A 13,477-nucleotide genomic window follows, 5' to 3' on the forward strand; every position below is an offset into this window, starting at 1 on the left:
CAAAAATATTGATAAAAGTATTTCTTTCGCCGCCCATAATTCGCCATACTTTGCCCATAGTTCGCCCATGGTTGAAAAATATTGATAGAAGTATTTTCTCGCCGCTCTTAGTTCGCCCATAGTTCAAAAATATTGATAAAAGTGTTTTTCCCGCCGCTCATAGTTCGCCATACTTTGCCCATAGTTCGCCCATGGTTCAAAAATATTGATAAAAGTATTTCTTTCGCCGCCCATAGTTCGCCATACTTTGCCCATAGTTCGCCCATAGTTCAAAAATATTGATAAAAGTGTTTTTCTCGCCGCCCATAGTTCGCCATACTTTGCCCATAGTTCGCCCATGGTTCAAAAATATTGATAAAATTGTTTTTCTCCCCGCCCATAGTTCGCCATACTTTGCCCATAGTTCGCCCATAGTTCAAAAATAGTGATAAAAGTATTTTTTTCGCCGCCCATAGTTCGCCATACTTTGCCCATGGTTCGTCCATGGTTCAAAAATATTGATAAAAGTGTTTTTCTCCCCGCCCATAGTTCGCCTTACTTTGCCCATAGTTTGCCCATGGTTCAAAAATATTGATAAAGGTGACTTTCACGCCGCTCATAGTTCGCCATACTTTGCCCATAGTTCGCCCATAGTTCAAAAATATTGATAAAAGTATTTTTTTCGCCGCCCATAGTTCGCCATACTTTGCCCAAAGTTCGCCCATAGTTAAAAAATATTGATAAAAGTATTTTTTTCGCCGCCCATAGTTCGCCATAATTTGCCCATAGTTCGTCCATTGTTCAAAAATATTGATAAAAGTATTTTTTTCGCCGCCCATACTTCGCCATACTTTGCCCATAGTTCGCCAATAGTTCAAAAATATTGATAAAAGTATTTCTTTCGCCGCCCATAATTCGCCATACTTTGCCCATAGTTCGCCCAAGGTTCAAAAATATTGATAAAAGTGTTTTTCTCGCCGCTCATAATTCGCCATACTTTGCCCATATTTCGCCCAAGGTTCAAAAATATTGATAAAAGTATTTCTTTCGCCGCCCATAATTCGCCATACTTTGCCCATAGTTCGCCCAAGGTTCAAAAATATTGATAAAAGTGTTTTTCTCGCCGCTCATACTTCGCCATACTTGGCCCACAGTTTGACCATAGTTGAAGAATTGGAAAAATCTGATTTTCTTTGCTCCCATATTTCGCCATAGTTTGCCCATAGTTCACCCATAGTTCAAAAATATTGATAAAAGTGTTTTTCCCGCCGCTCATAGTTCGCCATACTTTGCCCATAGTTCGCCCATGGTTCAAAAATATTGATAAAATTGTTTTTCTCCCCGCCCATAGTTCGCCATACTTTGCCCATAGTTCGCCCATAGTTCAAAAATAGTGATAAAAGTATTTTTTTCGCCACCCATAGTTCGCCATACTTTGCCCATTGTTCGTCCATGGTTCAAAAATATTGATAAAAGTGTTTTTCCCGCCGCTCATAGTTCGCCATACTTTGCCCATAGTTCGCCCATGGTTCAAAAATATTGATAAAAGTATTTCTTTCGCCGCCCATAGTTCGCCATACTTTGCCCATAGTTCGCCCATAGTTCAAAAATATTGATAAAAGTGTTTTTCTCGCCGCCCATAGTTCGCCACACTTTGCCCATAGTTCGCCCATGGTTCAAAAATATTGATAAAATTGTTTTTCTCCCCGCCCATAGTTCGCCATACTTTGCCCATAGTTCGCCCATAGTTCAAAAATATTGATAAAAGTATTTCTTTGGCCGCCCTTAGTTCTCCATACTTTGCCCATTGTTCGTCCATGGTTCAAAAATATTCATAAAAGTGTTTTTCACGCATCTCATAGTTCGCCATACTTTGCCCATAGTTCGCCCATAGTTCAAAAATATTGATAAAAGTATTTTTTTCGCCGCCCATAATTCGGCATACTTTGCCCATTGTTCGTCCATGGTTCAAAAATATTGATAAAAGTGTTTTTCTCCCCGCCCATAGTTCGCCATACTTTGCCCATAGTTCGCCCATGGTTCAAAAATATTGATAAAATTGTTTTTCACGCCGCTCATAGTTCGCCATACTTTGCCCATAGTTCGCCCATGGTTCAAAAATATTGATAAAATTGTTTTTCTCCCCGCTCATAGTTCGCCATACTTTGCCCATAGTTCGCCCATAGTTCAAAAATAGTGATAAAAGTATTTTTTTCGCCGCCCATAGTTCGCCATACTTTGGCCATAGTTCGCCCATAGTTCAAAAATATTGATAAAAGTATTTCTTTGGCCGCCCTTAGTTCTCCATACTTTGCCCATTGTTCGTCCATGGTTCAAAAATATTGATAAAAGTGTTTTTCACGCATCTCATAGTTCGCCATACTTTGCCCATAGTTCGCCCATAGTTCAAAAATATTGATAAAAGTATTTTTTTCGCCGCCCATAGTTCGCCATACTTTGCCCAAAGTTCGCCCATAGTTAAAAAATATTGATAAAAGTATTTTTTTCGCCGCCCATAGTTCGCCATAATTTGCCCATAGTTCGTCCATTGTTCAAAAATATTGATAAAAGTATTTTTTTCGCCGCCCATACTTCGCCATACTTTGCCCATAGTTCGCCCATAGTTCAAAAATATTGATAAAAGTGTTTTTCTCGCCGCTCATAGTTTGCCATACTTGGGCCACAGTTTGCCCATAGTTGAAGAATTGGAAATAACTGATTTTCTTTGCTCCCATACATCGCCATACTTTGCCCATAGTTGGCCCATAGTTCAAAAATATTGATAAAAGTGTTTTTCTCGCCGCCCACAGTTCGCCATAATTTGCCCATAGTTCGCCCATGGTTCAAAGACATTGATAAAATTGTTTTTCTCGCGGCCCATAGTTCGCCATACTTTGCCCATAGTTCGCCCATGGTTCAAAAATATTGATAGAAGTATTTTCTCGCCGCTCTTAGTTCGCCATACTCTGCCCATAGTTCGCCCATGGTTCAAAGACATTGATAAAATTGTTTTTCTCGCGGCCCATAGTTCGCCATACTTTGCCCATAGTTCGCCCATAGTTCAAAAATAGTGATAAAAGTATTTCTTTCGCCGCCCATAGTTCGCCATACTTTGCCCATAGTTTGCCCATGGTTGAAAAATATTGATAAAAGTGTTTTTCTCGCGGCCCATAGTTCACCCATAGTTCAAAAATATTGATAAAAGTGTTTTTCCCGCCGCTCATAGTTCGCCATACTTTGCCCATAGTTCGCCCATGGTTCAAAAATATTGATAAAATTGTTTTTCTCCCCGCCCATAGTTCGCCATACTTTGCCCATAGTTCGCCCATGGTTCAAAAATATTGATAAAATTGTTTTTCTCCCCGCTCATAGTTCGCCATACTTTGCCCATAGTTCGCCCATAGTTCAAAAATAGTGATAAAAGTATTTTTTTCGCCGCCCATAGTTCGCCATACTTTGCCCATTGTTCGTCCATGGTTCAAAAATATTGATAAAAGTTTTTTTCTACCCGCCCATAGTTCGCCATACTTTGCCCATAGTTCGCCCATGGTTCAAAAATATTGATAAAATTGTTTTTCTCCCCGCCCATAGTTCGCCATACTTTGTCCATAGTTCGCCCATGGTTCAAAAATATTGATAAAATTGTTTTTCTCCCCGCCCATAGTTCGCCATACTTTGGCCATAGTTCGCCCATAGTTCAAAAATATTGATAAAAGTATTTCTTTGGCCGCCCTTAGTTCTCCATACTTTGCCCATTGTTCGTCCATGGTTCAAAAATATTGATAAAAGTGTTTTTCACGCATCTCATAGTTCGCCATACTTTGCCCATAGTTCGCCCATGGTTCAAAAATATTGATAAAAGTATTTTTTTCGCCGCCCATACTTCGCCATACTTTGCCCATAGTTCGCCCATAGTTCAAAAATATTGATAAAAGTGTTTTTCTCGCCGCTCATAGTTTGCCATACTTGGCCCACAGTTTGCCCATAGTTGAAGAATTGGAAATAACTGATTTTCTTTGCTCCCATACATCGCCATACTTTGCCCATAGTTGGCCCATAGTTCAAAAATATTGATAAAAGTGTTTTTCTCGCCGCCCACAGTTCGCCATAATTTGCCCATAGTTCGCCCATGGTTCAAAGACATTGATAAAATTGTTTTTCTCGCGGCCCATAGTTCGCCATAATTTGCCCATAGTTCGCCCATGGTTCAAAGACATTGATAAAATTGTTTTTCTCGCGGCCCACAGTTCGCCATAATTTGCCCATAGTTCGCCCATGGTTCAAAGACATTGATAAAATTGTTTTTCTCGCGGCCCATAGTTCGCCATACTTTGCCCATAGTTCGCCCATGGTTCAAAAATATTGATAGAAGTATTTTCTCGCCGCTCTTAGTTCGCCATACTCTGCCCATAGTTCGCCCATGGCTCAAAAATATTGATAAAAGTGTTTTTCTCGCCGCTCATAGTTTGCCAAACTTGGCCCACAGTTTGCCCATAGTTGAAGAATTGGAAATAACTGATTTTCTTTGCTCCCATACATCGCCATACTTTGCCCATAGTTGGCCCATAGTTCAAAAATATTGATAAAAGTGTTTTTCTCGCCGCCCACAGTTCGCCATAATTTGCCCATAGTTCGCCCATGGTTCAAAGAGATTGATAAAATTGTTTTTCTCGCGGCCCATAGTTCGCCATAATTTGCCCATAGTTCGCCCATGGTTCAAAGACATTGATAAAATTGTTTTTCTCGCGGCCCATAGTTCGCCATAATTTGCCCATAGTTCGCCCATGGTTCAAAGACATTGATAAAATTGTTTTTCTCGCGGCCCATAGTTCGCCATACTTTGCCCATAGTTCGCCCATGGTTCAAAAATATTGATAAAATTGTTTTTCTCCCCGCCCATAGTTCGCCATACTTTGCCCATAGTTCGCCCATAGTTCAAAAATAGTGATAAAAGTATTTCTTTCGCCGCCCATAGTTCGCCATACTTTGCCCATAGTTTGCCCATGGTTGAAAAATATTGATAAAAGTGTTTTTCTCGCGGCCCATAGTTCGCCCATAGTTCAAAAATATTGATAAAAGTGTTTTTCCCGCCGCTCATAGTTCGCCATACTTTGCCCATAGTTCGCCCATGGTTCAAAAATATTGATAAAATTGTTTTTCTCCCCGCCCATAGTTCGCCATACTTTGCCCATAGTTCGCCCATGGTTCAAAAATATTGATAAAATTGTTTTTCTCCCCGCCCATAGTTCGCCATACTTTGCCCATAGTTCGCCCACAGTTCAACAATAGTGATAAAAGTATTTTTTTCGCCGCCCATAGTTCGCCATACTTTGCCCATTGTTCGTCCATGGTTCAAAAATATTGATAAAAGTGTTTTTCTACCCGCCCATAGTTCGCCATACTTTGCCCATAGTTCGCCCATGGTTCAAAAATATTGATAAAATTGTTTTTCTCCCCGCCCATAGTTCGCCATACTTTGCCTATATTTCGCCCAAGGTTCAAAAATATTGATAAAAGTGTTTCTTTCGCCGCCCATAGTTCGCCATACTTTGGCCATAGTTCGCCCATAGTTCAAAAATATGGATAAAAGTATTTCTTTCGCCGCCCATAGTTCGCCATACTTTGCCCATAGTTTGCCCATGGTTCAAAAATATTGATAAAGGTGACTTTCACGCCGCTCATAGTTCGCCATACTTTGCCCATAGTTCGCCCATACTTCAAAAATATTGATAAAAGTATTTTTTCGCCGCCCTTAGTTCTCCATACTTTGCCCATTGTTCGTCCATGGTTCAAAAATATTGATAAAAGTGTTTTTCACGCCGCTCATAGTTCGCCATACTTTGCCCATAGTTCGCCCATAGTTCAAAAATATTGATAAAAGTATTTTTTTTCGCCGCCCATAGTTCGCCATACTTTGCCCATAGTTCGTCCATGGTTCAAAAATATTGATAAAAGTATTTTTTTCGCCGCCCATAGTTCGCCATACTTTGCCCATAGTTCGCCCATAGTTCAAAAATATTGATAAAAGTATTTCTTTCGCCGCCCATAATTCGCCATACTTTGGCCATAGTTCGCCCATAGTTCAAAAATATTGATAAAAGTATTTCTTTGGCCGCCCATAGTTCGCCATACTTTGCCCATAGTTCGCCCATAGTTCAAAAATATTGATAAAAGTATTTCTTTCGCCGCCCATAATTCGCCATACTTTGGCCATAGTTCGCCCATAGTTCAAAAATATTGATAAAAGTATTTCTTTGGCCGCCCTTAGTTCTCCATACTTTGCCCATTGTTCGTCCATGGTTCAAAAATATTGATAAAAGTATTTCTTTGGCCGCCCTTAGTTCTCCATACTTTGCCCATTGTTCGTCCATGGTTCAAAAATATTGATAAAAGTGTTTTTCACGCCGCTCATAGTTCGCCATACTTTGCCCATAGTTCGCCCATAGTTCGTAGATTTAAATAAACATGATTTTCTGCCTTCTATAATTCGCTATACTTTGCCCTTAGTACTCCCATAGCTGTTAAATTAAAAAAAACATTGTTTTCTGCCTCGCATAATTTACCATACTCTCTTAAATTGAATCAGTGGAATTTCACTGATTAATCAGCTAGAAATCTGCCACTGATCCCTCTCAGTGAAAATATCATTGATTGCAATTAGTTATCACAAAAGTACTGATTCATCAGAGAAAAACCACTGATTCTCAGTGAAATTCCACTGAGAATCAGTGGTTTTTCACTGATTTCTCAGTTAAATTTCACTGAATCTCAGTGACTCACTTCTCACTGAGAATCAGTGGAATTCCACTGATTCATTTTAAGAGAGTACTTTGACCATAGTTCACGTATAGTTAAGAAATTTAAAAATGCTTTTTTTTCTTAAACCATAATTCACCATACCGCAACTAGTAGTCTGAATTTCATTTTTCAAAATATAAACAAATTCCTCACTTGACTAATTTTTTATTTGTCCACACTTGATTAAAAAAAATCCTCTATTATTATCTCCTAATTCTTTTCATTTGGTTAGATAATAATTAATTTCAATTTCTTATTTCGAATGAGGAAACGATTTCATTTAATAACATTGATTGCTCCTGTCACAAGTAATAACAAAAGTGATTTACTTCCGGGAATTTTTGCGAAAACTTTCCGGAAATTTTCCGGAAGTCATTTCCGGAAATCCTTCCACATGGGGAGGGATAATCAAATTTTAAAAAATTAAGATTAATGAATTTTTTTAGCTTTTGGATTGTAACAAAATTTGATTTTCGATGCCCATGAGGCGCAAGTTTTAGTCATTTTAAATAATCGAGATAAAAGAATATTTTTCAGTTTTTGTATTTGAAAACAATGTGACTTTCGGTGCTCATGATTTTCAAGTTTTTGTCAAATTGTCATAAAGTATAGATAGGAAAATAATTTTTTGTTATTGGATTGAAAAAAAATTTTTTTCGTTGACCACGGTTCTTAATTTTTTGTTAATTATTAAAATATGTTTTTCATTGAAACATTTTCAACTTTTGAATTTGATAAAAGTTTGATTTTTTATAACCATGGTTCGCAAGTTTCCAGCAATTTTTAACAAATGCAATAAAAAAGAGTTTATTATTTTATTTGTTTTTTCATTGTCAGTACAAATCAAAATTCGGTTTTTTATTTGTATTGTTTATTATATGTGACAGTAGCAGTTTAGATATTAGAATTTTTTAAATAATATCTCATCAATTTTGTGAGTTGTCTGTAATTTTTAAGATCACATTCTTCGTATGTAGCTGATTATCCAAGTTTTAAAATTTACATATTTTTTGCTTTTTATTAATTGAAAAAATTTTACAGATGCATTTTGCAAAAAATGGAAAATATGATTGGAAAAAATAAGTTCAAATTTGATAAAAATGATTAAATTTTGTAAGTGTATCGTTTCTACAGAAGGTTAATAATAATTTACATAAAAAAATTTGGCAGATTTTACTTAGAAATATAATAATTAAGAAAACAAAGTAACCTAAACAATGTTTTAAATAATAATTGGCCACAAAACAAGCAGCACGAAATTAAACATTTAATAGACAGATTCTTGCAAATTGCTTGAAAAAGAAAATAAAGAACGAAAACTGAAATGAGAACTATCAAATTCTGCCGTAAAGAGATTAATTTAAAAAATTTAGATCATTATGGGTTTTGTTTTCTTTGTTATTTTTCTGTTTAATCTACAGGTAAGTAAATACTGAAAATTAATCGCTTTTTTAAATTAAAAATATTATATATATATTTATATTAATAGTATTAATAATACAAATACCCACGCACCCTGCTTCGCGGAGCAGTACATTGCGGGTATTATTTATTTATTCTTTCTTTTTATTTTAAGTTTTTAAAGACAATAGCGAAAAGTATTTGGATAAGGTTAACGATAAAAGAGGATTGGACTTAATAAAAGTACAAGATTGTACAGTTTTAGCGGCGGATGTTCCAATTATAGGGATTAAATTTATTTCTCGAGCACTATCATATAAAAATCGTTATCTACAATATTTGCGACAAAGAAACCACTCCAATTTTGCTTCCATTTTTTTTGGACATCATTATTTGGAAAAAGTTGTTTACACACAGAATATAAACGTCCCGGAATTTACAAAGCTAGTGGACGAATTATCAAAATACTTCAAGTTTTTCGCGTACGACTTTAAGGATAACAAAGTAATAGCAATATGCAGCACTGCGTTGGAACAAATTCCGAAAAAATGAGCGTTTTTGTTGCCGAATTGGTGAGTAAATGTTATCAATACCAGACTGCAGCTTTCTGAAAGAAAAATTTTCGCACTTCTCGATACTCGATAACTATAAATTGTCTTTTTTTTAAATATTTGCAACGTTTTAAATAGTTTTGCGTTTCCCTGACATTTTAATATAAATGCTACGCATATGTCCAAAGTTTTAGAGATAGCCAACATTGCAAAAAATAATAAATCTAATTCATATTTAATGAATGAATTATTTAATTCATTTTAATAATTATAAATAAATGTAAAGATAAAGTTGAGCAAAATTCTATTGTTAAATTTATAATAAAACGAACAAATGTTAAATAAAAATGAACAATTGTACTTCAATAGTACAATAAGTGTATAATTTTCAATTTTTTCGAATTTTCGGATGACGAAGTGTTCCACACAGATTGTTTATTACTGTTATAAATTCTTCTCTTTGAAAATCAATTCCTTCAGGTATTTTACTTTGGATATAAGCTGCAGAAAGCAATTGTCATAATTATCATGATATTCATTCAAAATTTGCTAATAAAAAATATATATTATTGTTTATAAATAGTTTAAGTTTTCTAAATAAAATTATTTTTATGATAGTTCAGAAATGTATATTTTCTGTAGGAAAATATAGCAAAGTAGAGTGACAAGAGAGGAGGGGTCTAAAACCTCGAAAAAAATGCATGAAATCATTTGTAAAAATGATTTTCTCTAAATAGTAAAATTGTTTTTTTGAATAGACATGATACAGGCAGAGGTTATCTTTTCATTGGACTAATATTATTAAGCATAGAATTTTATAATTCTTAAATAAAGAATAGTTTAATATTTTTATTATATACTAAGCGACAAGATCGAACCAGAGCACATATAATTATTTTAATGGAAAATGGAGTCCCCTGGAACTATAGCTAGTAAAGCAACTTTCTGAGGCCTCCCAATTCCAAGCGAAATATCTTTGCACCCTTATTCGATCCGGCAGCTCGAATAATTTTTTCTTACAAAATATCGATTCACGAATTTCCTCGGGAACGCCCATTTTCTCGTTTCTGCCAATTGCTGTCATCAACTTTAAATCTTCCTCCGATATTAACTGCTTTAATAATCTTCTGGTCAACTCTCTCGGATTATGTTTCAAATGATCCCAAGCCAGTAATTTTTCAGTTTTGACAAAAACATTAAACCCCTGAGCTATTTGAGTCATTTCCTTTTTCAATAAAATAAATCAAAAGTTATATTTTTTCCTTTTTTTAATTTTAAATATTTTGAGTAAAAAATTCCGTGAAAAGAGTCGCAAGTTTGTGTAAATATTTTAATATAAAAAATTAATAAAAACAAAAATAAATGAACTAAAAGTAAAAAAACAATAATAAATATGAATAGTAAAATTTAATGTTAAATTAATTCGTACTGTGTTCAAAAGATTATCTTCATTTGTAGAAACATTGACTGCCTCTGGGACTTGGTTTTCGGAGGATTTCGTTGTATGATCTAAAAATGTTACTGGATCAGGTATTAAAAATAAAATAATTGACATTTAATAATTTATAAAATAATAAAATCTATTATGAATCGGGCTCGAAAAAACACATATTATTTTATTTATGAACGGTCAAGTAATACCTAATTCCTCTATATTATTTGAACTTGTGGCAAGGGGTTCGAGGCGTACATCTAGAAATTTAAAATTAAAAATTGTAATAATTGTAAGAGGAAAAATAAGAGAGAGAGAGAGAGAGAGAGAGAGAGAGAAAATATTATAAGTTCAAAAATTTAATAATCACCATTTGAGACAGTTACATCAGTTTGTCCAAAAATAATACCCAAATCATTCACATTAAGTGCCTCAAGCCATTCTTTACTCTCTACGAAGTAATAATTTTAAATTAAATTTGTTATCAATTTTCTGTTTATTTGTTTATTAAAATTAATATACTAGATATATTAAAATGTTTATATATTGTAATTAAATTTTTTTAAATATATGTTTACTTGAAAAAGTTTCGTTAAATTCGAAATTAGTGTAGTGAGAATTAAACATTTTTGTAAAATATTATTTTAATAATTAAAGATTTAATTAAATTATAACTGTTTATATTGACAGCAAATCTTCTCTTTAAAAAGCACTTTCAAAATGATTTAGATTAAAAAGAAATATCATTATTTAATAAGATAATTAAATTTTTTAACCAAAACAGTTATGTATAAAAATTATTGAAATTGAAAAACTGTAATAACAAAAATATTAGATTCTTTAAGCGTATCAAGTTTTCATCCAAAATAAATTGTACCCACGATTGAACGCAATAATTTTAGCAGGGTATGATTTTCCGAACCATAAAATGTTCGCTAAATTTCCATTCATTTTTACAATTCCATTTTCTTCAACAACACTAACAGTTTTGTCTTTCCACTGCACTAAATAAAACATTTTCGATTTTAATTTCCCTCTACTTGGAATAAATTTGAACTGTCATGCAAAAACATGCAAATTTTTAAAATGACACTCATTTATTTCAGCTAACTTCGTAAATTAAAAAATATAAATTTAAAAATAAAATATTTTTTTAAAAATATAGTAATATTAACAATAAATTCTTTTAAATATAAAAACATATGTCTTTTTTGTCGCCAAAGCGAGACCTCTGTAATTTAAAGATAAAATTTAAGAAATAGAAAAAATAAGAAATTTAAAAATGAAATATTTTATTTATTTAAATAAATGATAAACACTTTTAACGTAATCTAAAAAAATATTTTAAAAACGAGTTACAATTCAGCCAACATTTTATGTGATGTAAAATTCTATTAACAAAAAATTACTAATTATAACATTTTTAAAAAAATTTATAAGGCTTGCAAAATATCGGCAACAAAAATAATTCTTTTTTCGGAGCCCCAAGAAGTGAAATAATTTTTTTTTAATTTTTTTAATTTATGCTGTGCCCACTGTGATTTCAAAGGTAAACAATTCTTAAATTTCGAAAAAAAAATTTATATTTGAAATAGCGAGTTTTGGAGATATTTATTTAAAAATACATACCAATAACTTGAAATGTTAAATATAGTAAAATATATGATCTTAAACCTAAAACATTGCTTGCATTTAATTTATCGAAATTTTAGTTTATTTTTTTGCGCTTCGTATTTCGACGACATTTTTGAAAAATGAAAAGTTTTCTAAAAATTTCTGGTCTTCCAGTGACTTGAAGCCTTTTCTTGAAATTATGCAATATTTGTTCCTAATTTTTTTATATAAATTTTCTACTTCTCCGCCTGTAAAAATAAATATTAATTTATAATAATAATCTACCTATGCAAAATAATAATATGTCTCTCTAACCTTTTAACCAGGAATAACTGCGTTCGTTATTTTTAATTTCATTCGCAATTTCCGCGAAAGCAGTTTTGATCAATCGATGACGGTTGCCGTGCTTGGGAATCTCAAATTTTTTATCATATATTATTCTTTTTTTTTTAATTTCTTCGCTAAGAAGCTTTATTAATTTTTTGTCCTCCATTTTACACTTTTTGAAAGTTTTTAACAATCTTAGGTTAAATTATATTAATGCAATTTGAAGTTAATAACAAATTTTAAGACAGAAGACAAAAGACATTAAGCGCCAATTTCATATTTTTTTACAGGGAGCGAAAAAAATATTTATATTTATTTATTTATATTTCAATAAGAACTTATTAATTTTAAAATAAAAATAATAATTATTATTATTGAAAAAATAATAACACCCGCGCACCCTGCCTCGCGGAGCAGTTCATTGCGGGTTTTTGCAATTAAATATAAATATTTATAACAAATGGTAAGTAAGATCGATTTAAAAATAAAATATATTTATAACTATAATAGACAAAAAATATAATAAATTTAAAAATGTAATAAAATAATTTTGATATTTATTGGTCATAATATTTTTTTAATGAATTTATGATAAATTCAATAATTAAGAGTGGCAAAGAAATAGATTTAAAAAATTATTTCTTTTGTTTTCTTTTCATTTATAGCATCATTTGTTCTATTTTATAATCGTACTCCAAGCTTTTTTGCTTCGTGTTTTTCACTAGGAAATTGCCTACCTTCTAACCCATTCTGTGAGAAATTAAAAATGGAGCGAAATATTTTCTCAAATTTAAGCGGTAAGTATAATACATATTTAATTATTTGCTGAACTTGCGAAATTTCAATCTGTCGAAATTTTTTTTTTTTGAGGTTGTCAAATTTTTTTATGACAATATTGGCTATTTAAAATTACAATAATAATGAAAATTTAAAACACAATTTTTGAACAATTTTCAAAATAAAACTCACAATTTTCCAAAAATTAAAATTTGAATTTTTCTCATAATTTTCATTATTTATCATTCCCGAATATTTTATACGCCTTTTTCATGATTTCAAAAAATCCAGAGTACAGGTTTTAAAATATATAATTTTTTTAAAAAATAAAAATTTTGAAAAATTAAATAAATATTTAAAATTTTTAATTTAATTGAAAGTTAATTAATTAATTAATTAATTTTAATTATAATAAAATTAAAAATATAATATAATTTTAAAAAAAATTTCTTATACGCTTATTTCATAAATTCAATCAATCGCATGAAATTTGAAAACTTAATTTTTTCAAAATAATAATAATAAATAGATGATTGGATGTTAGGCTAACCATATTGTCAGATGTTTTTATTCAGCTTATCTAAAATTTCAGAAGCAA

At 32.1% G+C, this 13,477-nt stretch overlaps 2 protein-coding genes across 2 annotated transcripts; both read right to left on the bottom strand.

Annotated features, from left to right (window-relative positions):
• Positions 1–9,117: 9,117 nt before the first annotated feature.
• LOC127279238 (uncharacterized) lies at positions 9,118–11,230 on the bottom strand. The gene is made up of 6 exons (XM_051301476.1): positions 11,043–11,230; positions 10,532–10,612; positions 10,371–10,421; positions 10,159–10,238; positions 9,750–9,954; positions 9,118–9,230 (listed from the first exon to the last, which is right to left on the bottom strand). The coding sequence occupies exons 1-6, from the start codon at positions 11,176–11,178 to the stop codon at positions 9,118–9,120; spliced, it is 666 nt and encodes a 221-aa protein (XP_051157433.1). The 5' UTR covers positions 11,179–11,230.
• Positions 11,231–11,620: 390 nt separating this feature from the next.
• LOC127279156 (uncharacterized) lies at positions 11,621–12,341 on the bottom strand. The gene is made up of 2 exons (XM_051301337.1): positions 12,091–12,341; positions 11,621–12,023 (listed from the first exon to the last, which is right to left on the bottom strand). The coding sequence occupies exons 1-2, from the start codon at positions 12,266–12,268 to the stop codon at positions 11,875–11,877; spliced, it is 327 nt and encodes a 108-aa protein (XP_051157294.1). The 5' UTR covers positions 12,269–12,341; the 3' UTR covers positions 11,621–11,874.
• Between the last annotated feature and the right edge of the window lie 1,136 nt (positions 12,342–13,477).

This window comes from Leptopilina boulardi, unplaced genomic scaffold, assembly GCF_019393585.1.
Source record: "Leptopilina boulardi isolate dan_hultmark-lab unplaced genomic scaffold, ZJU_Lbou_2.1 LbouV2_214, whole genome shotgun sequence".
NCBI classification, from domain to species: domain Eukaryota; kingdom Metazoa; phylum Arthropoda; class Insecta; order Hymenoptera; family Figitidae; genus Leptopilina; species Leptopilina boulardi.

Excerpts from the sequence above, each read along its gene's own strand:
- LOC127279238 (XM_051301476.1), bottom strand. The coding sequence starts at position 11,178 with ATGTTTTATTTAGTGCAGTGGAAAGACAAAACTGTTAGTGTTGTTGAA. Across the intron at positions 10,422-10,531 it reads TGATGTAACTGTCTCAAATG|ATGTACGCCTCGAACCCCTT; the intron begins GTGATTATTAAA and ends TTAAATTTCTAG. Across the intron at positions 10,239-10,370 it reads AAATAATATAGAGGAATTAG|ATCATACAACGAAATCCTCC; the intron begins GTATTACTTGAC and ends TAACATTTTTAG.
- LOC127279156 (XM_051301337.1), bottom strand. The coding sequence starts at position 12,268 with ATGGAGGACAAAAAATTAATAAAGCTTCTTAGCGAAGAAATTAAAAAA. Across the intron at positions 12,024-12,090 it reads CAGTTATTCCTGGTTAAAAG|GCGGAGAAGTAGAAAATTTA; the intron begins GTTAGAGAGACA and ends TTATTTTTACAG.